The sequence below is a fragment of the Anomaloglossus baeobatrachus genome, chromosome 7 (assembly GCF_048569485.1).
Source record: "Anomaloglossus baeobatrachus isolate aAnoBae1 chromosome 7, aAnoBae1.hap1, whole genome shotgun sequence".
Taxonomy (NCBI): domain Eukaryota; kingdom Metazoa; phylum Chordata; class Amphibia; order Anura; family Aromobatidae; genus Anomaloglossus; species Anomaloglossus baeobatrachus.
In genome coordinates, this window is record NC_134359.1 from 1,760,958 (window position 1) to 1,786,995 (window position 26,038).

Sequence of the window (26,038 nt, forward strand, 5' to 3'; positions counted from 1 at the left end):
AGCTCCTTTCCTGGTGTTCACCAAGATAAGGTAGTGCTGCGTCCGATCCCAGAGTTTCTCCCTAAGGTGGTATCCCCTTTTTATCACAATCAGGATATCTCCTTACCTTCCTTTTCTCCATTTCATCGATATGTAATGGCTTTGCATTGTTGGATCTGGTGTAGAGCACCCAGAATCTACATTCCCGCACGGCGCTCCTGCGCCGCTCGGATGCACTCTTTGTCCTTGTCACTGGTCAGCGCAAGGGATCGCAGGCTGCAACATCCACCCTGGCTCAATGGATCAAGGAACCAATCCTTGAAGCCTACCGTTCTACTGGGCTTCCGGTTTCATCAGGGCTGAAGGCCCATTCTACCAGAGCCGTGGGTGCGTCCTGGGCATTACGGCACCAGGCTACGGCTCAACAGGTGTGCCAGGCAGCTACCTGGTCGAGTCTGCACACTTTCACCAAACATTATCAGGTGCATACCTATGCTTCGGCGGACGCCAGCCTAGGTAGAAGAGTCCTGCAGACGGCAGTTGCCTCCCCGTAGGGGAAGGCTGTCTTGCAGCTCTAACATGAGGTATTTCTTTACCCACCCAGGGACAGCTTTTGGACGTCCCAATCGTCTGGGTCTCCCAATGGAGCGCCGAAGAAGAAGGGAATTTTGTTACTTACCGCAAATTCCTTTTCTTCTAGCTCCTATTGGGAGACCCAGCACCCGCCCTGTTGTCCTTCGGGATTTTTGGTTGTTTTCGGGTACACATGTTGTTCATGTTGAATGGTTTTCAGTTCTCCGATGTTACTTCGGAGTGAATTTGTTTAAACCAGTTATTGGCTTTCCTCCTTCTTGCTTTTGCACTAAAACTGGTGAGCCAGTGATCCCACTGGGGGTGTATAGCCAGAAGGGGAGGGGCCTTACACTTTTTAGTGTAATGCTTTGTGTGGCCTCCGGAGGCAGTAGCTATACACCCAATCGTCTGGGTCTCCCAATAGGAGCTAGAAGAAAAGGAATTTACGGTAAGTAACAAAATTCCCTTCATGGACTACTGCCAGGTACAACCGAGCCATATGTGAGATGGACGGCGACAAACTGGAAGTTGTAATTCACCCTCCTCGGGTCAATGATCACTCAAGATGCAGCGCAACACCGGAAGCCTATAGGAGAATAGCTATGGGCAAATCATCAAAGGCACTGGACAAGGTCCTCAAATCCAGGAACATTTCACTGGTGACGAAGACATGGCTCGTACATAGTGTGGTCTTCTCTGTGATAACATACGGATGCATAACGATAAAGAAACAAGACAGAAGGAAGATAGATGACTTCAAAATGTGGTGCTAGAGAAGGATGATATCAATACCATGGATGGCAAGAAGAACAAATCAATGCTGGAACAAATCAGGCCAGACATGTCACTGGAAGCAACGATCACCAAGCTATGACTCGTCTACACATCATACAGGGAGAGCAATCACTGGAGGAAGACATCATGGCTGGAAGCAACGATCACCAAGCTATGACTCGTCTACACATCATGCAGGGATGGCAATCACTGGAGGAGGACATCATGGCTGGAAGCAACCATCACCAAGCTATGACTCGTCTACACATCATGCAGGGAGAGCAATCACTGGAGGAGGACATCGTGGCTGGAAGCAACGATCACCAAGCTATGACTCGTCTACACATCATGCAGGGATAGCAATCACTGGAGGAGGACATCATGGCTGGAAGCAACCATCACCAAGCTATGACTCGTCTACACATCATGCAGGGAGAGCAATCACTGGAGGAGGACATCGTGGCTGGAAGCAACGATCACCAAGCTATGACTCGTCTACACATCATACAGGGAGAGCAATCACTGGAGGAGGACATCATGGCTGGAAGCAACGATCACCAAGCTATGACTCGTCTACACATCATGCAGGGAGAGCAATCACTGGAGGAGGACATCATGGCTGGAAGCAACAATCACCAAGCTATGACTCGTCTACACATCATACAGGGAGAGCAATCACTGGAGGAGGACATCATGGCTGGAAGCAACGATCACCAAGCTATGACTCGTCTACACATCATGCAGGGAGAGCAATCACTGGAGGAGGACATCGTGGCTGGAAGCAACGATCACCAAGCTATGACTCGTCTACACATCATGCAGGGATAGCAATCACTGGAGGAGGACATCATGGCTGGAAGCAACAATCACCAAGCTATGACTCGTCTACACATCATGCAGGGATAGCAATCACTGGAGGAGGACATCGTGGCTGGAAGCAACAATCACCAAGCTATGACTCGTCTACACATCATACAGGGAGAGCAATCACTGGAGGAGGACATCATGGCTGGAAGCATAGAAGGAGCAAGGCGAAGAGTAAGACCAGCAACTGATGGCTGGATACTAACAAGATAACGGCGGGGAAGGCCCTGTGTAGGCGGGGAAGGCCCTGTGTAGGCGGGGAAGGCCCTGGTGGCCCTACGTAGACTTTGGACTAAAGACCTTCCATCAGTCGCCTCCTATCACCATCCACAAGCTTTTCTCTCCTGTAGTCTGACTCTTCTTTATAAACTTATCCAGGTCTCTCATATTTGAAGGTGTCCTCTGTCACCAGATTTGACCCCCTATAAGCTGCGGCCACCACCAGTGAGCATCTAAATGCAGCGCTCTAGAATATAGTACACAAGTTCCCAGGCCGCTCTGTAAAACCTAAAAAACCTCTTATTATTCTCACCTGCGGGGCACTCGGGTCCGATGAGCATTGCTGGTCTCTGTCAGACGTCACCGTTCTCTTCAGCTCCGTGTGGATGATGCGTCCTACGTCATCCACAGAGAGGCCACCATTGCGCTCCTGTATATGCCCACTGTCTGCCATGCTGAGGGCAGAACAAAGCACTGTAATGCGCAGGAAAGGTTACAGAGCGCCCGGCACAGGCGCACTACAATACTTTGTCCTGCCCTCAGCAGAACACAGCACAGTAGGCCTGCACAGGAGTACAGCGGAGACCTCTGTGGATGACGTAGTACGCATCATTCATACGGAGCTGAGGAGGACGGTGATGGAAGAGAAGAGGCGTGGGACAGAGACCAGTGACACCCATCGCAGCAGAGTGCCCCACAGGTGAGCAGAATACGTGTGCTTTGTGTTATACAGAGCGGCCTGGGCTTTTATATACCGTATTTTTCGCTTTATAAGACGCACTTTTGTTCCCCCAAATTTTGGGGGAAAGTAGGGGGTGCGTCTTATAATCCGAATATACGGGGGGGGGGTGTATATATATATATATATACACACACTACAGAGTCCAGGGGAGGTGCGGGCAGCTCTGGAGCTCTGCTGGGGGACTTATGAAAGCTGGGAGCAGAAGCCTTTAATCTCCTGCACCCGCTCATATAATATGCACAGCTGCTGTCCACCACCATGGTGCTGAAAGTGCACCGCGGCGATAGGCTGGGGCAGCAGTGTATATTATATCTGCCTGCCCCTTCTTTGATTGCACATGCCCCCTCCCCCGTGTTAGCTATGGCCCCCATGCTGCTGCAAACAGTAAAATAATAAACTTTTTACTCACCTCCTCCAGCGTGTCTGCCAGGCCTCCCTCCTGCTGCTATGATAAGGCACAAGAGATTTCACTCTGCCGTGCCGATCACATGACCGGCCGAGAACCAGGAAATGCAGGAGGCCGGAGCTCTACCCCGAGGAGGGGGACACAGACAGGACAATGCTGGAGAAGGTAAGGAAAGTTTATTTTCCTAAAAGCAGCAGCATGCGGCGATATATAACACAGGGAGCTGTGTGCCAGCAATAGTGGGCCATGTGCCAGCAATAGTGGGCCATGTGCCGCTACATGGGGCCGTGTGCCACCACATGGGGCCATGTGCCAGCAATAGTGGGCCGTGTGCCGCCACATGGGGCCGTGTGCCGCCACATGGGGCCGTGTGCCGCCACATGGGGCCGGGTGCCGCCACATGGGGCCATGTGCCAGCAATAGTGGGCTGTGTGCAGCCACATGGGGCCATGTGCCGCCACATGGGGCCATGTGCCAGCAATAGTGGGCTGTGTGCAGCCACATGGGGCCGTGTGCCGCCACATGGGGCCGTGTGCCGCCACATGGGGCCATGTGCCAGCAATAGTGGGCTGTGTGCAGCCACATGGGGCCGTGTGCCGCCACATGGGGCCGTGTGCCGCCACATGGGGCCGTGTGCCGCCACATGGGGCCGTGTGCAGCCACATGGGGCCGTGTGCCGCCACATGGGGCCGTGTGCCGCCACATGGGGCCGTGTGCCGCCACATGGGGCCGTGTGCCGCCACATGGGGCCGGGTGCCGCCACATGGGGCCATGTGCCAGCAATAGTGGGCTGTGTGCAGCCACATGGGGCCGTGTGCCGCCACATGGGGCCATGTGCCAGCAATAGTGGGCTGTGTGCAGGCACATGGGGCCGTGTGCAGCCACATGGGGCCGTGTGCAGCCACATGGGGCCGTGTGCAGCCACATGGGGCCATGTGCCAGCAATAGTGGGCCATGTGCCGCCACATGGGGCCGTGTGCCGCCACATGGGGCCGTGTGCCGCCACATGGGGCCGTGTGCCGCCACATGGGGCCATGTGCCAGCAATAGTGGGCCGTGTGCAGCCACATGGGGCCGTGTGCAGCCACATGGGGCCGTGTGCAGCCACATGGGGCCGTGTGCAGCCACATGGGGCCGTGTGCCGCCACAGTGGGCCGTGTGCCGCCACAGTGGGCCGTGTGCCGCCACAGTGGGCCGTGTGCCGCCACAGTGGGCCGTGTGCCGCCACAGTGGGCCGTGTGCCAGCCACAGTGGGCTGTGTGCCAGCCATAGAGGATGTGTGCCAGGCATAGGGGACATGTGGCATCACTGGGCCATATCCAGATTCAGAGGGCTAATTTTAGGATGGGGGGGGCTATGAGGGACATATACCCTATATGATTTGTCAGACGGACACTGGCATTATAAGACGGACCCCATTTATTAAAAAATTCTCTATTCCTTCACCAAATTTGGGGGTGCGTCTTATAATCAGGTGCGTCTTATAAAGCGAAAAATACGGTAGATATTATTTATATTCTAATTACTATATAAGGGCTCACTGATGGTGGCCTCAGCTTATACGGGCCAAATCTAGTGACAGGTTCCTTTTTAAGGTCTCTCCACAGGTGTCAATGGGATTTAGATCCAGACTCATTGCGGCCCCTTCAGAACGCTCTAGCGCTTTGCTTCCATCCATTTTCAGGGGCTTCTTTGAAGTGTTTGGGGTCATTGTCCTGCTGGAGACCCCTGACCTAGGATGCAGACCCAGCTCTTTAACACTGGGCTCTACGTTGCTACTCAGAATCCTCTGGTACTCTTCAGGTTTCATGAGGTCTTGCACACAGTCAAGGTCTCCAGTGCCAGAGGCAGCAAAGCAATCGCAATACATCTGAGCCTCCAACTCACAGTATGTGCCTGTTGGTGCGGTGTTCTTTACTTTTTCACCTCATACCCTTTTTGTTAAACAGTAGAATGATGTGCTTTACCAAAAATCTCTGTCTTGGTTTCATCTGTCCACAAGACTCTTCCCAGAAGTATTTTGGCTACTCGCATACATTTTGGGGTTTGGGGTTTTTTTTTTTTTTTTTTTTTTTTTTTTTGTTTTTTTTTTTTTTTTAGCAGTAGGGTCCTCTTGGGTCTCCTCCATAGCATTTCATGTCATCAGAAGTGGATGGATAGTTTACACTAAAACTCATTTCCCCGTGAGTTGCTGGATGGCTGGAATTTTTTTGGGGCTTATGCACCATCCAGAGTATACTGCATTGCAACCTTTCATCAATTGTTCTCTGCCGTCCACATCCAGGGAGATTAGCTACAGTGTATGGGGTGTAAACTTCTATGATGTGTACCATGGACAAAGGAACATCAAGATCTCTGGATATGGACGCATAACCTTTTTGAGAACCAAAATTGTGGAAAACTATGAAATCCTTAGACACTTCTTCCTTCACGCAAAAAGTGATTTTCTTATTTTTTACACCTGATAAGACAGGTGAGCTTGTGCGAGCATCACACGCTTTAAACAGTTGTTCACTGACAATTTTAAAAAGTTTTGCTGTGGGTTTTTTTTTGTGGGTTTTTTTTTTTTTGTTTTTTTTTTTTTTTTTTTTTTTTTTTTTTTTGTGTTGTGTTCCAATATACACAAAGGAAATAATTAGAACACTTTTTTTTTTTTTTCTGGGAGATACTTAATTTTCTGGAACAACTTCGAGGGTGCCAACACTTTCAGCCAAGACTGTGAAGGGATCCGGGATCTTCAGAGCCGACTATTTGAGCCGTTGCATGTTAAATCGAAGAGAAGGAATTAAAATCAGAAACGTCAGTCCTATCTTGGGATTTATGGACTTGCTCATGACTAGAGAAATTCTCTCTCCTCAATCTATACAATGGAGCTTTCATCTGCTCTCGGATGTCCTGCTTCTCCCTCCTGCTCTCCAATTCCAATGGTTTTTAACCCCTTAACGACCTTGGACGTACTGAGTACGTCATGGTGACATGGTGCTAAACGACCCATGACGTACTCAGTACATCATGGCGAAATCGCGGTCCCGGAGCCCCGGGGAGTGAAATTTGTTTACTTAAACGGTAGATTCGGGAAGGAGGGGACCTCTGCCTGACCTCAGGAGGGGTGGTGCCTCCTCCCCGAACCTACAGAGGCTGTGATTGGCTGACGAACGCCGCTCAGCCAATTACAGCCACTGTAATGTTCCAGCCATTGAAAATGGCTGGAACATTGAAATCCAGCCCTGATCAGTGCTGCTGTAGCACTGGCCATTGGCTGGAGCTGGGTGATCGATGCTTCACCCGTCCCCAGCTCTGATTGGAGAGACCAGTCTTGTGACCGCTCTCTCCAATCAATGTGGATCTGCGGCCTGTGACCGTCCCTGGAAGCCGAGGAGAGCGGTAAGTTGTTGTCCCCGCCGCCCGCCCCTGTCCCCGATCGCCCCGCCGCTGCTCCCGCTTCACCGCTGTCCCCGCCGCTGCTCCCGCTTCACCGCCGCTGTCTCCGATCGCCCCGCCGCTGCTCCCGCTTCACCGCCGCTGTCTCCGATCGCCCTGCCGCTTCACCGCTGTCCCCGCCGCCATGCTCCCGATGCACCGCTGTCCCCGCCGCCATGCTCCCGATGCACCGCTGTCCCCGCCGCCATGCTCCCGCTCCACCGCTGTCCCCGCCGCCATGCTCCCGCTCCACCGCTGTCCCCGCCGCCATGCTCCCGCTTCACCGCTGTCCCCGCCGCCATGCTCCCGCTTCACCGCTGTCCCCGCCGCCATGCTCCCGCTTCACCGCTGTCCCCGCCGCCATGCTCCCGCTTCACCGCTGTCCCCGCCGCCATGCTCCCGCTTCACCGCTGTCCCCGCCGCCATGCTCCCGCTTCACCGCTGTCCCCGCCGCCATGCTCCCGCTTCACCGCTGTCCCCGCCGCCATGCTCCCGCTTCACCGCTGTCCCCGCCGCCATGCTCCCGCTTCACCGCTGTCCCCGCCGCCATGCTCCCGCTTCACCGCTGTCCCCGCCGCCATGCTCCCGCTTCACCGCTGTCCCCGCCGCCATGCTCGCCACTGTCCCCGCACCCACCTTTTTCAGTCGCTGCTGCCCCCGAATCGGCCCCCACTGTTCCCGATCGGCGGCCGCCGCCGCCTCCTTCATCAGCTGCCCCTTCTTCTCCATCGCCACACCACCTATCCCTCCATGTGCTGCAAGCCACCCTCCCCCCCACGTGGGGGGAGGGTGGCTTGCAGCACATGTGGGGGGAGGGTGGCTTGCAGCACATGTGGGGGGAGGGTGGCTGGCTTGCAGCACATGTGGGGGGAGGGTGGCTGGCTTGCAGCACATGTGGGGGGAGGGTGGCTGGCATGTGCTGCAAGCCAGCCACCCTCCCCCCACATGTGCTGCAAGCCAGCCACCCTCCCCCCACATGTGCTGCAAGCCAGCCACCCTCCCCCCACATGTGCTGCAAGCCAGCCACCCTCCCCCCACATGTGCTGCAAGCCAGCCACCCTCCCCCCCACATGTGCTGCAAGCCAGCCACCCTCCCCCCCACATGTGCTGCAAGCCAGCCACCCTCCCCCCCACATGTGCTGCAAGCCAGCCACCCTCCCCCCACATGTGCTGCAAGCCAGCCACCCTCCCCCCACATGTGCTGCAAGCCAGCCACCCTCTCCCCACATGTGCTGCAAGCCACCCTCCCCCCGGGGCCCCCCCTCCTCCATGTGCCATCTCTCTCTCCCATCAGACTCTGCCCCCCTCCCCGATCTGCTGCCTGCTCTCTCCCATTTTCCATCTACTGCCCCCTCTCACCCTCCTCGATCTGTTGCCTCCTTCATCTGCTGCCTCTTCTGTCTGCTGTGATCCTGCTGCCTAGATCCATCCTGTAAGGTAGGTATCCCCATCTCGCCTTCCCCCCCCCCCCCCCCCCCATCCGCTGCGCCATTTCCCATCCATCCGCTGCGCCATTTCCCATCCATCCGCTGCGCCATTTCCCATCATCCATCCGCTGCGCCATTTCCCATCATCCATCCGCTGCGCCCTTTCCCATCCTCTGCCGCTCCTCCACCCGCTGTGCCCTTTCCCATCTTCCATCCGCTGTGCCCTTTCTCATCTGCCGCCCCGCCCTCTCGCATCGTATTATCCAGCGCAGTTGCTCGCTTCCAGACTGCAGTGGATGATGCGATGCGAGACTCGTGAATTGCTCTCACGTTTGGCACTGGTCTTAGTGGCAGGCGCTTTTTTTTTACTGATGTCTGTATTTTTTATTTCGCCAAACTAATTTTTTTTGTATGGGGGGGGGGTCTAGTTTCCAAAATGGGATCACATGTGGGGGAGCTCCATTGTTTAGGCACCTCAGGGGGTCTCCAAATGAAACATGGCGTCTGCTAATAATTCCAATCAATTTTACTGTGAAATGGTGCTCCTTCTCTTCTGAGCCCCGCCGTACGCCCAAACAATTGATTTCCACCACATATGAGGTACCTGTGTACTCAGGAGAAATTGCACAATACATTTTATGGTGCATTTTTTCCTGATACCCTTATGGAAAAAAAAGCTACCTGTTTGAAAAAACAATTTTGTGGTAAAAAAAAGAATAAAATATTTTCACGGCTGAACATTACAAACGTTTGTGAAGCCTCCAGGGGTTCAAAGTGCTCACTAAACAGCTAGATAAATTCCATGAGGGGTCTAGTTTCCAAAATGGGGTCAATTGTGGGGGAGCTCCATTGTTTAGGCACTTCAGGGGGGTCTCCAAATGAAACATGGCGTCCGCTAATAATTCCAACCAATTTTGCTGTGAAATGGCGCTCCTTGCCTTCCGAGTCCTGCCGTGCGCCCAAACATTTGATTTCCACCACATATGGGGTATCTGCGTACTCAGGAGAAAATGCACAATACACTTCATGGTGCATTTTTTCCTGATACCCTTGTGATAAAAAAAAGCTACCTGGTTGAAGCAACAGTTTTTTGTTAAGAAATTTTTTTTTTCTTTTCACGGCTCAACGTTATAAACTTCTGTGAAGCCCCCAGGGGTTCAAAGTGCACATCAAACATCTAGAAAAAATATTTGAGGGCTCTAGTTTCCAAAATGGGGTCATTTGTGGGGGAGCTCCATTGTTCAGGCACCTCAGGGAGTCTTCAAACCCGACATGGTGTCCGCTAATGAGTGCAGCTAATTTTGCACTCAAAAATTCAAATGGCGCTCCTTGCCTTCCGAGTCCTGCTGTGCGCCCAAACATTTGATTACCACCACATATGGGGTATCTGCGTACTCAGGAGAAAATGCACAATACATTTTATGGTGCATTTTTCCTGATACCCTTGTGAAAATACTAATTTTTATGGCTAAAGTAACATTTTTGTGTTTTAAAAAAAGTAAAATTTTCATTTTTTCGTCTACATTGCTTTGGTTGCTGTGAAGCTCCTAAAGGGTTAATAAATAGTGATGAGCGAGTACTAAAAAGCTCGGGTGCTCGAAGCTCGGGCCGAGCCTCCCAAGATACTCGTGTACTCGGCCCGAGCACCGAGCCCAATGTTATCCTATGGGAGACCCGAGTATTTTTGTGAAATGACCCCCCGGCAGCATGGAGAAACCCTAAAAATGTCACAAAAGTCTCAGAAGAGTGCTCAAATGACATGGCATCAGCATGGGGAAGACCCCTTGAAGCATTTATCACTCAAAAGTCACAGATGTGAACAATTTTGTCCGAGTTTTACGCCATTTTTACGGACTCACCAGAAAACCTTCCAAAATGACACCAAAATGAATTTTCATGGCGGAAATGTTAAGGGCACATACCCAATAGTGAGATAGAGCTGGTGTATGTTACTTTTTGAGATTAATACATGAAAGATTTTACATGAAAACCTTGTGTGGCACTCCGATGTCCAAAACGCACGTTTTGTGCTTTTTACTAGCGATGTCGGTCATTTTTTTTTTTTTTTTTTTTTTTTTTTTATTCTATCTCCCTCAGTCCGTCGGTCTGTCTCTCTCTGTCTTGTCTGTCCCCCTCTCTCTTACTTACCGTTCCCCGATCACTGCCGCGGCGCTGCACAGCTGTTCAAACTCCGGTGGCTTTTCCTCTTTTGAAAAAGCCGGCCGCTCATTAAACAATCTCCTATTCCCTGCTGTCCTGCTTTTCGGCGCCTATGATTGGTTGCAGTGAGACACGCTCCCACACTGAGTGACAGCTGTCTCACTGCAACCAATCACAGCAGCCGGTGTGTGTATACTGTGCAGTGAAATAAATAATTAAATAATTAAAAAAAACGGCGTGCGGTCCCCCCAATTTTAATACCAGCCAGATAAAGCCATACGGCTGAAGGCTGGTATTCTCAGGATGGGGAGCTCCACGTTATGGGGAGCCCCCCAGCCTAACAATATCAGTCAGCAGCCGCCCAGAATTGCCGCATACATTAGATGCGACAGTTCTGGGGCTGTACCCGGCTCTTCCCGATTTGCCCTGGTGCTTTGGCAAATCGGGGTAATAAGGAGTTAATGGCAGCCCATAGCTGCCACTAAATCCTAGATTAATCATGTCAGGCGTCTATGAGACACCCTCCATGATTAATCTGAAAATTACAGTAAATAAACACACACACCCGAAAAATCCTTTATTAGAAATAAAAAACACACACATATACCCTGGTTCACCACTTTAATCAGCCCCAAAAAGCCCTCCATGTCCGCCGGAATCCAGGATGCTCCAGCGTCGCATCCTGCGCTGCTGCATAGAGGTGACCGGAGCTGCAGAAGACACCGCCGCTCCGGTCACTTCCACGCAGCAAATGAGGTGAGTAGCGCGATCAGCTGAGCTGTCACTGAGGTTACCCGCCATCACTGGATCCAGTGACAGCGGGTAACCTCAGTGACAGCTCAGCTGATCGCACGGCTGTCTTCATTAGCTGCGTGGAGGTGACCGGAGCGGCGGTGTCTTCTGCAGCTCCTGTCACTTCCATGCAGCAGAGCTGGACGCGACGCCGGAGTCCGTGGAGTACGCCGGACATGGAGGGTTTGTCGGGGTTAATAAATTGGTAATGAGGGACTTTGTTAGTGTTTTTTATTTCTAATAAAGGATTTTTCGGGTATGTGTGTTTTTTAACTGTAATTTACAGATTAATCATGGAAGGAATCTCGGGGAGACGCCTGACATGATTAATCTAGGATTTAGTGGCAGCTATGGGCTGCCATTAACTCCTTATTACCCCGATTTGCCAACGCACTAGGGTAAATCGGGAAGAGCCGGGTACAGCCCCAGAACTGTCGCATATAATGTATGCGGCAATTCTGGGCAGCTGCTGACTGATATTGTTAGGGTGGGGGGCTCCCCATAACGTGGAGCTCCCCATCCTGAGAATACCAGCCTTCAGCTGTATGGCTTTATCTGGCTGGTATTAAAATTGGGGGAACCGCACGCCGTTTTTTTTAATTTATTTATTTATTTTACTGCACAGTATAGACCCGCCCACCGGCTGCTGTGATTGGGTGCAGTGTGACACCTGTCACTCAGCGTGGGGGCGTGTCTCACTGCAACCAATCATAGGCGCCTGTGGGCGTGGAAAGCAGGGAATATGAGATGGCTGTGTGCAGAGCACAGCGCGCCCGCCGGTATAAAGGCTCGGTCACGCTGTGCAGGCCGGCCAATCACTGCAATTCCACAACAAACAGGGCTGTGGCATTGCAGTGGTCTGCCAGCCAATCCCTGCATGAGGGCTGGCTCTCAAAAGAGCGCCAACATGCAGGGATGAAGACCACGAGTAAAGCACGAGTATCGCCAAATTACTCGGTACCCGCCGAGTAGCCCGAGTACAGTGATACTCGTGCGAGTACCGAGTAGTAACAAGCATACTCGCTCATCACTATTAATAAACTTCTTGGATGTGGTTTTGAGCAGAGTGAGGGGTGCAGATTTTAGAATTGGGTCACTTTTGGGTATTTTCTGTCACCTAGGTTTCTCAAATCACTCCAAATGTGATGTGGTACCTAAACAATTTTTTTTTGTAAATTTTGTTGGAAAAATGAGAAATTGGTGATGAACTTTGAACCCTTCTAACTTCCTAACGGAAATTTTTTTTTTTTTTTTTCAAAAATTGCGGTGGTGTAAAGTAGACATGTGGGAAATGTTATTTAGTAACTTTTTTGTGTGACATATCTCTCAGATTTATGGGCATAAAATTTCAAATTTTGAAAATTGCAAAATTTTCAAAATTTTCGCAAATAAACGCAAAACATATCGGCCTAAATTTACCACTGACATGAAGTACAATATGTCACGAAAAAACAATCTCAGAATCGCCAGGATCCGTTGAAGTGTTCCAGAGTTATAACCTGTCAAAGTGACACTGGTCAAAATTGCAAAAAATGGCCGGGTCTTTAAGGTGAAAACAGGCTGGGGGCTGAAGGGGTTAAGAGAAGGAGCCAGGGTCCTATTGATTTGCCTCTTTTTGGGCAAAACGGCCATAGTTTATATGGATATCGGACCCCAGCATACTGCCTGAGGGGCCTGATCTGCTGTCTCTCTACACCTGACTGCCTGGAACTTGAGAGGACTATGACCGGCCAGGGGATTCTCACAATATTAAGTCTCCACGCCTTTTTCTATTTATTATTAAGCAGGTAAAATCCCTTTACATACATTAGAATCTGGAATAAAGTCCCCTTACAGACGTTTTATAATTCCTACAAAAAGGGCTGGAGGGGTCTCTGTATCTGCACAGTGGAGAGGCAGGTGTCCGCACTGGGTGTTCTCTGACCACCCATGGTTTCATAGCTTCATCACAACTTCTTCTAGGCAGATGTGGCCCTAATTAGACCCCTGCCTCCATAGTTTTGAAGCCCTTACAAAAGTCCCATCTGAGCCAATCTCATCAGCTGCCACTAAAATTCTCACTCTGAAAACCATCCTCTTGCTGTGACATCCACTAGATGCAGGAGTGGGTTTCGGGCTATCAGTAACCCACCTTTCACTACTGTCTTAGAAGATGGTGTAATCCTAAGGTCTGAGCTGGCTTTTCTGCCAAAAGTAACAAGTTTCCTAGGGCCAAGAAAATGACTATTCCCTTCCTTCTGTGACAGTCCGAGATCCCAGGGTGAGCTAACTTTACATGACCTTGTTGGCAGGAGATGTTTATTTGGACATCTTCAGGTGTAGCTCTCTGTGGAAGGCCTCTGCCATCTTTATTTTATTCAAGGGCCCAAATAAGGCAAAAAGCTACTAAATCCATTACTGCTAGATGGGTTAAGATGGCCATAACCTTGGCCCACCCTTCCTTGCGTCGAGAATGCCCCCCCCCCCCCACCCATAAGGGTATTAAGGCACATTCTTCCAGAGCCATGGCTACCTCCTGGGTGGAACAGGCTAATGCCTCCACTGATCACATGTGCAGGGCCGCAGTCTGGTCACCCTCCTCTGCCTTCTTAAAGCACTGCAGGTTGGATTTGAGGTCTTCGGACCTCTTTGGGAAGGAAGGCTGTTTCAGCGGTGATTCCTCCCTAGGGATTTCTTCTATTTTATTCTCACGTGTGGTGCTGGCACGGTGAGGGGAAAATATCATCGCTTACCGGTGATATTCCAGAGCCATGGAGGCACCAGACAATTCCTCTCCCTTAGGTTTAGTGATGGGATTCTTTCCTCAACACACACTCATACTCTCAATGATATTACTGATGTGGCTTCCTCTTATACTCTGTAAACCCCCTGGGGCGTTCGGAGAGGTCCTGCACTTTTATTTTCAGTAGGGTTCCTGAGACTGTTATCATGGTGCTGTCATGGTTTGGGAAACTGCAATTCTCATCTTTCCTTTTACACATCACTAATGCATCTTAGTGTTTGGCGTCGCATAAAATTCCAATAAAGTTAAGTTTGTGAGTGTAAGGCTATGTGCCCACGCTAGAATGTCCCTGCGGATTTTTCTGCCTGAAAATCCGCGACTTTCGTGGCAAATCCGCACCCGCGAATTTACCGCGGATTTGCCGCGGATTTTGATGCGGATTTCATTTTTTTTTTTTTTTTTCCCCCCCCCATTCAAAACCAAAAATCCGGATCAAATCTGCACCAAACAATTGACATGCTGCAGATTTTTCCGGATCAAAATCCGCGGCAAATCCGCTGCGGAAAAATCGCAGCATGGACACAGCATTTCCAAAATGCCATTGAAATGGCTTGGAAGTGCCGCTGCTGCAGATTTTTGGGAAATCCGCGGCTAAATCCGCAGCGTGGGCACATAGCCTAACGCTAAGAAATGTAGAAAAGTTGACTTTCTTCGGCGCTCCATTGGGAGACCCAGACGATTGGGTGTATAGCACTGCCTCCGGAGGCCACACAAAGCAATTACACTAAAAAGTGTAAGGCCCCTCCCCTTCTGGCTATACACCCCCAGTGGGATCACTGGCTCACCAGTTTTCTGCTTTGTGCGAAGGAGGTCAGACATCCACGCATAGCTCCACTGTTTAGTCAGCAGTAGCTGCTGACTATGTCGGATGGAAGAAAAGAGGGCCCATACTAGGGCCCCCAGCATGCTCCCTTCTTACCCCACTTGTGGTTTGTAAGGTTGAGGTACCCATTGCGGGTACAGAGGCTGGAGCCCACATGCTGTTTTCCTTCCCCATCCCCCTGAGGGGCTCTGAGGAAGTGGGATCTTACCGGCCCCCAAGCCCTGAGGCCGGGCTCCGTCCACAGACCCATTGAACCTGCTGGATAAGGAGCCGGGGTACCGTTCAGGGACAAGGCCCTGCAACTTTCAGGTACTCTGTGTCCCCGTACAGACAGGCACGCACACGCCAGACTTGCTGGGTGTGTTAGTGCGCCGGGGACAGTAGCGCTCCACGCTGGGGTTTGAGTCACAGCAGCTTAGCTGTGTGGATTCATGTGCTGGGAACTACCGCGCCGGCCACTCTCGGAGCGGCGGCGCGGCTGGGACTTGTAGTGCGCCGGGGACTTAGCGCCGACCGCGCTTTTACGGCGGCGGCGCTTATAAATTTAGTCCCCGGCTTTTGCGGCCTAGCTCCGCTTCGTTCCCGCCCCCTCCCTGTCAATCAGGGAATGGGACAGACGCTGTGCAATCGTCAGCGCCGAGGGCTGGAGCCTTATTTACATGCTCCAGCCCTCTCACTAGGCACAGTGGGACGCAGGTTTCCCGCTTTTGGTCTGAGCACGCCCAGGGCCCGCCCCCCCCTCCACAGGACGCCGGCAGCCATTCCTGCATGCAGTCTGGCTGGAGGACGGACACAGGCTCTGGGAGACCCAGACTAGGGATTTCTGGCGACCACACACCCGCGTTTAGCGGGCGGTAAGCAGCACATTAGTGCTGGCCCCACTAGTGCCACAGTGTGTATTGGTGTACTTTTTCCTGTACCAGATATATATATATATATATATATATATATATATATATATATATATATATATATATATATATATATATATATATATATATATATATATATATATATATATATATATATATATATATATATATATATATATATATATATATATATATATATATATATATATACTGCACTGTACGGTCGCTTCTTGGCTGTATACCCCTATATTGCTCTGAGGAGACAGCAACATGTCATCCACAAAACGCAAGGGTGCCAAGGCACGGGCTGTATACACTGCTTGTACAGCATGTGGGGCTAATCTACCAGCAGGCTCCAACGACTCTCATTGTGTGCAATGTTCAGTCCCAGTGGCACTTCGTCAGCCAGAGCCTATGGTGGTAGTAGCCCAGGCAGAGGCGCCTGTGAACCCTGCCCCGGTGACGGGGACAGAATTTGCAGTCTTTGCTGATAAAATGTCTGTGACTATGACAAAAATCCTGGAGACCTTGCAGTCCAGGCCAGTTGCTCAGACCATGGACACTGCTGTGGCTATGTTCCCAGGTCCCCCTCAGTTGGAACTAATCCATACTTCAAGGGGGTCCCAGGCATCACAGGCTGAGGGCTCTGACTCTGATGACAGTCCCAGGCCGCCTAAGAGAGCTCGCTGGGAGAGACCCTCCACGTCGTCACGCGGGTCAGGGTCTCAGCGAGAAGGGTCTCTATATGATGAGACAGAGGTGGGTGATCAGGAGTCTGGTCCTGACACCGCACTTAATTTGGATACGCCAGATGGTGACGCCATGGTAAACGACCTTATAACGGCCATCAATAGGCTGTTGGATATTTCTCCACCAGCACCTTCAGCAGAGGAGGCAGCTGCCCAGCAGGAGAAATTCCATTTCCTGTATCCCAAGCGAAAATTGAGTACTTTTCTGGACCACTCTGACTTCAGGGAATCAATCCAGAAACACCATGCTTATCCGGACAAGCGTTTTTCCAAACGTCTGAAGGATACACGTTATCCCTTTCCCCCTGACGTGGTCAAACGCTGGACCCAGTGTCCAAAAGTGGACCCTCCAATATCCAGGCTTGCAGCTAGATCCATAGTTGCAGTGGAGGATGGGGCTTCACTTAAAGATGCCAATGACAGACAGATGGACCTTTGGTTGAAATCTGTCTATGAAGCTATTGGCGCGTCGTTTGCTCCAGCATTCGCGGCCGTGTGGGCGCTCCAAGCCATTTCAGCTGGTCTGGCACAGGTGGACTCTTTCTTAAGTCCAGCAGTGCCGCAAGTGGCGTCCTTAACTACGCAAATGACTGCGTTTGCGACCTACGCTATCAACGCTGTCCTGGACTCTACGAGCCGTACCTCAATGGCATCCGCCAACTCTGTAGTTTTGCGCAGAGCCTTGTGGTTAAAAGAATGGAAAGCAGATTCTGCTTCTAAAAAATGTTTAACCAGCTTGCCATTATCTGGAGACAGACTGTTTGGTGAGCAATTGGCGGAAATCATTAAACAGTCCAAAGGTAAGGACTCTTCCTTACCCCAGCCCAGATCAAGCAAACCTCAACAGAGGAAGTGGCAGTCAAAGTTTCGGTCCTTTCGAGGCTCGGACAAGTCCCAATTCTCCTCGTCCAAAGGGACTCAGAAAGAGCAGAGGAGCTCTGATTCCTGGAGGTCTCACTCACGCCCCAAGAAAGCAACCGGAGGTACTGCTTCCAAGGCGGCTGCCTCATGACTTTCGGCCGCCTCCCTCCGCATCCTCGGTCGGTGGCAGGCTCTCCCGCTTTTGCGACATTTGGCTGCCACAGGTCAAAGACCGGTGGGTAACAGACATTTTGTCTCACGGGTACAGGATAGAGTTCAGTTCTCGTCCTCCGCCTCGGTTCTTCAGAACTTCCCCACATCCCGACCGAGCAGATGCCCTTCTGCAGGCGGTGCATTCTCTAAGAGCAGAAGGAGTGGTGGTCCCTGTTCCTCTTCAGGAACAAGGGCAAGGTTTTTACTCCAATCTCTTTGTGGTGCCAAAAAAGGACGGCTCATTCCGTCCTGTTCTGGACCTAAAACTGCTCAACAAGCATGTGAACGCCAGGCGGTTCCGGATGGAATCCCTCCGCTCAGTCATTGCCTCAATGTCTCAAGGAGATTTCCTAGCATCAATAGACATCAAAGATGCTTATCTCCACGTGCCGATTGCTACAGAGCACCAACGCTTTCTACGCTTCGTGATAGGAGACGACCATCTTCAGTTCGTAGCTCTGCCATTTGGTCTGGCGACAGCCCCACGGGTGTTCACCAAGGTCATGGCGGCAGTGGTAGCAGTCTTGCACTCTCAGGGACACTCTGTGATCCCTTACTTGGACGATCTACTTGTCAAGGCACCCTCTCAGGAGGCATGCCAACTCAGCCTGAACGTTGCACTGGAGACTCTCCAGACGTTCGGGTGGATCATCAACTTCTCAAAGTCAAATCTGTTACCCACCCAATCACGGACGTATCTTGGCATGGAGTTTCATACTCTCTCAGCGATAGTGAAGCTTCCGCTGGACAAGCAGAGGTCACTACAGACTGGGGTGCAGGCTCTCCTTCAAAGTCAGTCGCACTCCTTAAGACGCCTCATGCACTTCCTCGGGAAGATGGTGGCGGCAATGGAGGCGGTTCCGTTTGCGCAGTTTCATCTGCGCCCACTTCAATGGGACATTCTCCGCCAATGGGACGGGAAGTCAACATCCCTGAACAGGAAAGTCTCCCTTTCCCAGACGGCCAAGGACTCTCTGCAGTGGTGGCTTCTTCCCACCTCATTATCACAGGGAAGATCCTTCCTCCCACCGTCCTGGGCGGTGGTCACGACAGACGCGAGTCTGTCAGGGTGGGGAGCAGTTTTTCTCCACCACAGGGCTCAGGGTACGTGGACCCAGCAGGAGTCCACCCTTCAGATCAATGTTCTGGAAATCAGAGCAGTGTATCTTGCCCTACTAGCCTTCCAGCAGTGGCTGGAAGGAAGGCAGATCCGAATTCAGTCGGACAACTCCACAGCAGTGGCATACATCAACCACCAAGGGGGGACACGCAGTCGGCAAGCCTTCCAGGAAGTCCGGCGGATTCTGATGTGGGTGGAAGCCACGGCCTCCACCATATCCGCAGTTCACATCCCCGGCGTAGAAAACTGGGAAGCAGACTTCCTCAGTCGCCAGGGCATGGACGCAGGGGAATGGTCCCTTCACCCGGACGTGTTTCAGGAAATCTGTCGCCGCTGGGGAAGGCCGGACGTCGACTTAATGGCGTCACGGCACAACAACAAGGTCCCAACCTTCATGGCACGGTCTCGCGATCACAGAGCTCTGGCGGCAGACGCCTTAGTGCAAGATTGGTCCCAGTTCCGGCTCCCTTATGTGTTTCCACCTCTGGCACTCTTACCCAGGGTGCTACGCAAGATCAGATCCGACTGCAGCCGCGTCATACTCGTCGCCCCAGACTGGCCACGGAGGGCGTGGTATCCGGATCTGTGGCATCTCACGGTCGGCCAACCGTGGGCACTACCAGACCGACCAGACTTGCTGTCCCAAGGGCCGTTTTTTCCATCGGAATTCTGCGGCCCTGAACCTGACTGTGTGGCCATTGAGTCCTGGATCCTAGCGTCTTCAGGATTATCCCAAGGGGTCGTTGCCACCATGAGACAGGCTAGGAAGCCCACGTCCGCTAAGATCTACCACAGAACGTGGAGGATATTCTTATCCTGGTGCTCTGCTCAGGGAGTGTCTCCCTGGCCATTTGCATTGCCTACATTTCTTTCTTTCCTGCAATCTGGGTTAGAAAAAGGTTTGTCGCTCGGCTCCCTTAAAGGGCAAGTCTCGGCGCTATCCGTCTTTTTTCAGAAGCGTCTAGCACGACTTTCTAAGATACGCACGTTCCTGCAGGGGGTTTGTCATATCGTACCCCCGTACAAGCGGCCGTTAGATCCATGGGATCTGAACAGGGTACTGGCTGCCCTCCAGAAGCCGCCCTTCGAGCCTCTGAGGGAGGTTTCACTTTCTAGACTATCACAGAAAGTGGCTTTTTTGGTAGCGATCACATCTCTTCGGAGAGTGTCTGAGCTAGCAGCGCTGTCATCCAAGGCTCCCTTCCTGGTCTTCCACCAGGACAAGGTAGTGCTGCGACCCATTCAGGAGTTTCTCCCGAAGGTGGTATCCTCTTTTTATCTTAATCAGGATATCTCTTTGCCTTCTTTTTGTCCTCATGCAGTTCATCGCTATGAGAAGGATTTACATTTGTTAGATCTGGTGAGAGCACTCAGAATCTACATTTCCCGCACGGCGCCCCTGCGCCGTTCGGATGCACTCTTTGTCCTTGTCGCTGGTAAGCGCAAAGGGTCGCAGGCTTCCAAGGCCACCCTGGCTCGATGGATCAAAGAACCAATTCTTGAAGCCTACCGTTCTGCTGGGCTTCCGGTTCCATCAGGGCTGAAGGCCCATTCTACCAGAGCCGTGGGTGCGTCCTGGGCACTACGACACCAGGCTACGGCTCAACAGGTGTGCCAGGCAGCTACCTGGTCGAGTCTGCACACTTTCACCAAACATTATCAGGTGCATACCTATGCTTCGGCGGACGCCAGCCTAGGTAGAAGAGTCCTGCAGGCGGCAGTTGCCTCCCCGTAGGGGAGGGCTGTCTTTGCAGCTCTAACATGAGGTATTTCTTTACCCACCCAGGGACAGCTTTTGGACGTCCCAATCGTCTGGGTCTCCCAATGGAGCGCCGAAGAAGAAGGGAATTTTGTTACTTACCGTAAATTCCTTTTCTTCTAGCTCCTATTGGGAGACCCAGCACCCGCCCTGTTGTCCTTCGGGATTTTTTGGTTGTTTTTCGGGTACACATGTTGTTCATGTTGAATGGTTTTCAGTTCTCCGACGTTACTTCGGAGTGAATTTGTTTAAACCAGTTATTGGCTTTCCTCCTTCTTGCTTTTGCACTAAAACTGGTGAGCCAGTGATCCCACTGGGGGTGTATAGCCAGAAGGGGAGGGGCCTTACACTTTTTAGTGTAATGCTTTGTGTGGCCTCCGGAGGCAGTAGCTATACACCCCAATCGTCTGGGTCTCCCAATAGGAGCTAGAAGAAAAGGAATTTACGGTAAGTAACAAAATTCCCTTCTTTGTTGGAAAAATGAGAAATTGGTGATGAACTTTGAACCCTTCTAACTTCCTAACGGAAATTTTTTTTTTTTTTTCAAAAATTGCGGTGGTGTAAAGTAGACATGTGGGAAATGTTATTTAGTAACTTTTTTGTGTGACATATCTCTCAGATTTATGGGCATAAAATTTCAAATTTTGAAAATTGCAAAATTTTCAAAATTTTCGCAAATAAACGCAAAACATATCGGCCTAAATTTACCACTGACATGAAGTACAATATGTCACGAAAAAACAATCTCAGAATCGCCAGGATCCGTTGAAGTGTTCCAGAGTTATAACCTGTCAAAGTGACACTGGTCAAAATTGCAAAAAATGGCCGGGTCTTTAAGGTGAAAACAGGCTGGGGGCTGAAGGGGTTAAGAGAAGGAGCCAGGGTCCTATTGATTTGCCTCTTTTTGGGCAAAACGGCCATAGTTTATATGGATATCGGACCCCAGCATACTGCCTGAGGGGCCTGATCTGCTGTCTCTCTACACCTGACTGCCTGGAACTTGAGAGGACTATGACCGGCCAGGGGATTCTCACAATATTAAGTCTCCACGCCTTTTTCTATTTATTATTAAGCAGGTAAAATCCCTTTACATACATTAGAATCTGGAATAAAGTCCCCTTACAGACGTTTTATAATTCCTACAAAAAGGGCTGGAGGGGTGTTTGTATCTGCACAGTGGAGAGGCAGGTGTCCGCACTGGGTGTTCTCTGACCACCCATGGTTTCATAGCTTCATCACAACTTCTTCTAGGCAGATGTGGCCCTAATTAGACCCCTGCCTCCATAGTTTTGAAGCCCTTACAAAAGTCCCATCTGAGCCAATCTCATCAGCTGCCACTAAAATTCTCACTCTGAAAACCATCCTCTTGCTGTGACATCCACTAGATGCAGGAGTGGGTTTCGGGCTATCAGTAACCCACCTTTCACTACTGTCTTAGAAGATGTGTAATCCTAAGGTCTGAGCTGGCTTTTCTGCCAAAAGTAACAAGTTTCCTAGGGCCAAGAAAATGACTATTCCCTTCCTTCTGTGACAGTCCGAGATCCCAGGGTGAGCTAACTTTACATGACCTTGTTGGCAGGAGATGTTTATTTGGACATCTTCAGGTGTAGCTCTCTGTGGAAGGCCTCTGCCATCTTTATTTTATTCAAGGGCCCAAATAAGGCAAAAAGCTACTAAATCCATTACTGCTAGATGGGTTAAGATGGCCATAACCTTGGCCCACCCTTCCTTGCGTCGAGAATGCCCCCCCCCCCCCCCCACCCATAAGGGTATTAAGGCACATTCTTCCAGAGCCATGGCTACCTCCTGGGTGGAACAGGCTAATGCCTCCACTGATCACATGTGCAGGGCCGCGCAGTCTGGTCACCCTCCTCTGCCTTCTTAAAGCACTGCAGGTTGGATTTGAGGTCTTCGGACCTCTTTGGGAAGGAAGGCTGTTTCAGCGGTGATTCCTCCCTAGGGATTTCTTCTATTTTATTCTCACGTGTGGTGCTGGCACGGTGAGGGGAAAATATCATCGCTTACCGGTGATATTCCAGAGCCATGGAGGCACCAGACAATTCCTCTCCCTTAGGTTTAGTGATGGGATTCTTTCCTCAACACAAACTCATACTCTCAATGATATTACTCATGTGGCTTCCTCTTATACTCTGTAAACCCCCTGGGGCGTTCGGAGAGGTCCTGCACTTTTATTTTCAGTAGGGTTCCTGAGACTGTTATCATGGTGCTGTCATGGTTTGGGAAACTGCAATTCTCATCTTTCCTTTTACACATCACTAATGCATCTTAGTGTTTGGTGTCGCATAAAATTCCAATAAAGTTAAGTTTGTGAGTGTAAGGCTATGTGCCCACGCTAGAATGTCCCTGCGGATTTTTCTGCCTGAAAATCCGCAACTTTCGCGGCAAATCCGCACCCGCGAATTTACCGCGGATTTGCCGCGGATTTTGATGCGGATTTCATTCCCCCCCCCCCCCCCATTCAAAACCAAAAATCCGGATCAAATCTGCACCAAACAATTGACATGCTGCAGATTTTTCCGGATCAAAATCCGCGGCAAATCCGCTGCGGAAAAATCGCAGCATGGACACAGCATTTCCAAAATGCCATTGAAATGGCTTGGAAGTGCCGCTGCTGCAGATTTTTGGGAAATCCGCGGCAAAATCCGCGGTAAATCCGCAGCGTGGGCACATAGCCTAACGCTAAGAAATGTAGAAAAGTTGACTTTTCACAGCACTGCATATTTCTGTTACTAACTGCTCCCCTTCACATTGTTTGCGCATTACAGGAACGCTTCAGCTATGTGTGTCCGGACTTGGTGAAGGAATTCAGTAAATACGATATGGACAGCACCAAGTGGATCAAGCAGTACAGTGGCATCAATGCCGTGTCCAAGAAGGAATTCAGCATCGATGTTGGCTATGAGAGGTTTCTGGGCCCTGAAATTTTTTTCCACCCTGAGGTTAGTGTGTGATAAAGGTTCCATACTTCTGAGAGAGTGGGGCAAGTACGATCGATGTCGATGAGGTATGTCCTTGGAGGTGTATCACCATATAGGAGGGAGCATGAGGTCCCTCCCAGGAGAAGCCTGGCATGGAAGTGGAGAGGGATTTGGCCACTCCCAGGAGGTGTACTACCATCAGGGTGTAGAGGAATGGGGCTACTCCCAAGGTGTGGACTCCCATATGGAGGGGACTGAAGAGGGATGAGTCCACTCCCAGGAGGTGTATTACCATGGGGCTTAATAGGGATAAGGCTGCCTCATCAGAATTTCTTGCCAGAGTAGTATTATCGGGAGGGTGAGTCTTGTCGCCAGAGTAGTACTACCATGGGGGTAAGTGAGTCTTCTCTCTGGAGGCGTACTACAATGGGCAAGAAGGATGAGGCGGGTGGAGGAGTACTACTGTGGGTGAGAGGGATGAGGCAGGGGGCGTACAACCATGGAGGGGTTGGAATTGAGGCTTCTCGTTGAAGGAGCACTACACCGCAGGGAGAATCGGGGTGCAGAGGGTCTTGCTGGAGTAGTACTGCTAAAGCATTGATGGGTTGGGGTTTTTTGTTTTTTTTTTTGTTCCACCCCCCCCCTCTAACAGTCTGACACATTTTCTAGTTTGCTAATCCAGATTTCACCCAGCCAATCTCTGAAGTTGTGGATGAGGTGATTCAGAACTGTCCCATTGATGTCCGCCGCCCCCTGTATAAGGTGACATTGGCTCCACTCTGTTCTTGTGTGCCCTCATACAGTAGGGCCTTTTACTGACCATTCTAGTTCTCTGCACAGAATATCGTCCTCTCTGGCGGCTCCACCATGTTCAGGGACTTTGGACGACGTCTGCAGAGAGATCTGAAGAGAACGGTTGATGCTAGGCTGAAGCTGAGCGAGGAGCTGAGTGGGGGGCGTCTGAAGGTCAGTGTGTAGTCGCATGTTTCATGGCTCACCCTTTCGTGTGATCCCGAAGTTGAAATGTTGCGTGTAGGGGATCTACTGCTGCAATGAGACATGTTGTGGGATGGTCATAATATGTTACGTCATATGTCCTACAGGGGTTTGGATGGAATAAATTGGAAAGTTGCTGGTTAACGTTTGCTGTCCTCGGCTGTTTTATCTTCATGTGCAGTTTTTTTATTTTTCTTTTCAGCCAAAGCCAATTGATGTGCAGGTGATCACACACCACATGCAGCGGTACGCCGTCTGGTTTGGAGGCTCCATGCTGGCATCCACAGTAAGTACCTAACATATGAGGTAGTGCCCTGAGAGTTGAGCACCAGGTGATACTCCGCTGCTGCTTTTAGCCGCCAGGCACTTGGCTGCTATGTGTTTTCCAGCCCTTTGCATCCTTGCTCATGAGGTTTCTGCCAGTCGTCTTGAAAATTCATATACTGCAGACTGATTGTTTCATCTTTTTCCATTCAGCCGGAGTTTTATCAGGTTTGCCATACGAAAAAGGATTATGAAGAGATTGGGCCCAGTATCTGCCGTCACAACCCAGTGTTTGGGGTCATGTCTTAACCCGTGGAGGGTTATGGTCGCCGTTGTCCGGATCTTGGGGAGAGCAGGAGAAGATGTGGTGGAGACATCTCCTCAGGGGTTGATGTGGGCGACGTCACCGTTCTGACCCAGAGCGTGCCATTGATCCTCACACTGTGGGCTTCGGGTCTGTGCCTGGCCTTTTGTATGGACTCGTGGTTGGCACCAGTTGTCTGCCTTTGACCGGACATGGGCATCGCTTGCTGACTCTGGCTATTTTTGTTTTGGAGCCAGTTCTTGTGGATTTGTTCACATCTGGTTATGAGCCTACATGTGCTGTATATGCCCAGACGAGTGTTCTCGTGTTCTTCGGGGGCTGGTGCACTTCTATGGCATTGTAGATGACACTTCCATTACAATGAGACTCTACTAGTGATATATCCCTCTGTATTCCTCTGTGCTTACCACCTTCCATGGGATGTACACAATCTGGAGATATGCATCCCATGTAGGCTACAGCCATGGTGTGAACACTGCCATTGCACTGGCTCCTTGGTGGAGGCTCTGCGTGTCGTCTGCTTGTGCCCTCCACATTGCCGCCTCTCTCCTCTGCTTGCACAGCTGGACCGTGTCTGCAAATGTCTGGTGCATTTGATGAATAAATGAATTTTTTGTGACGTCTGAATCATTCCAATAAAGGCCAGCGTATCTTTTCTACAAGTCTGCACCTCTTCTCGGTGTCACTTATTCCCTAGGCAGAGGGCATCTTACACCGCCGCAGTCTGCGTGTAACAGCAGGCGCTGATCAGGGCGACATGCCTGGGCAGCAGCTTCGTTACGTGAGGACTGATCATACGTCCCAGGCCTCTATAGAGCCACAGAGAGAGGGTGAATCGGTCCTCAGATGTCTACACAGGTCCATGAACGTTTCCTTTACAGAGGACGCTTCACTAGTCTGAGCGTCCATGGGAAGCACGGAGGAGCCGTGGCAGCACGGCCGCCCGAAACTCTACTGGTATTTTCCAGCTGTTCCCTTGT

The 26,038-nt window shown here is 51.0% G+C and overlaps 1 protein-coding gene across 1 annotated transcript in view; it reads left to right on the forward strand.

Moving 5' to 3' along the window:
• ACTR3 (actin related protein 3) overlaps nt 1-25,727 on the forward strand; it is a 61,581-nt gene extending 35,854 nt beyond the window's left edge. Inside the window, exons 8-12 of the mRNA XM_075316962.1 lie at nt 23,321-23,494; nt 24,143-24,235; nt 24,314-24,439; nt 24,672-24,755; nt 24,947-25,727. Coding sequence (XP_075173077.1) covers nt 23,321-23,494; nt 24,143-24,235; nt 24,314-24,439; nt 24,672-24,755; nt 24,947-25,042 — 573 coding nt within the window. The 3' untranslated portion in view covers nt 25,043-25,727. The remainder of the gene's footprint in view (nt 1-23,320; nt 23,495-24,142; nt 24,236-24,313; nt 24,440-24,671; nt 24,756-24,946) is intronic.
• Nucleotides 25,728-26,038: the final 311 nt, after the last annotated feature.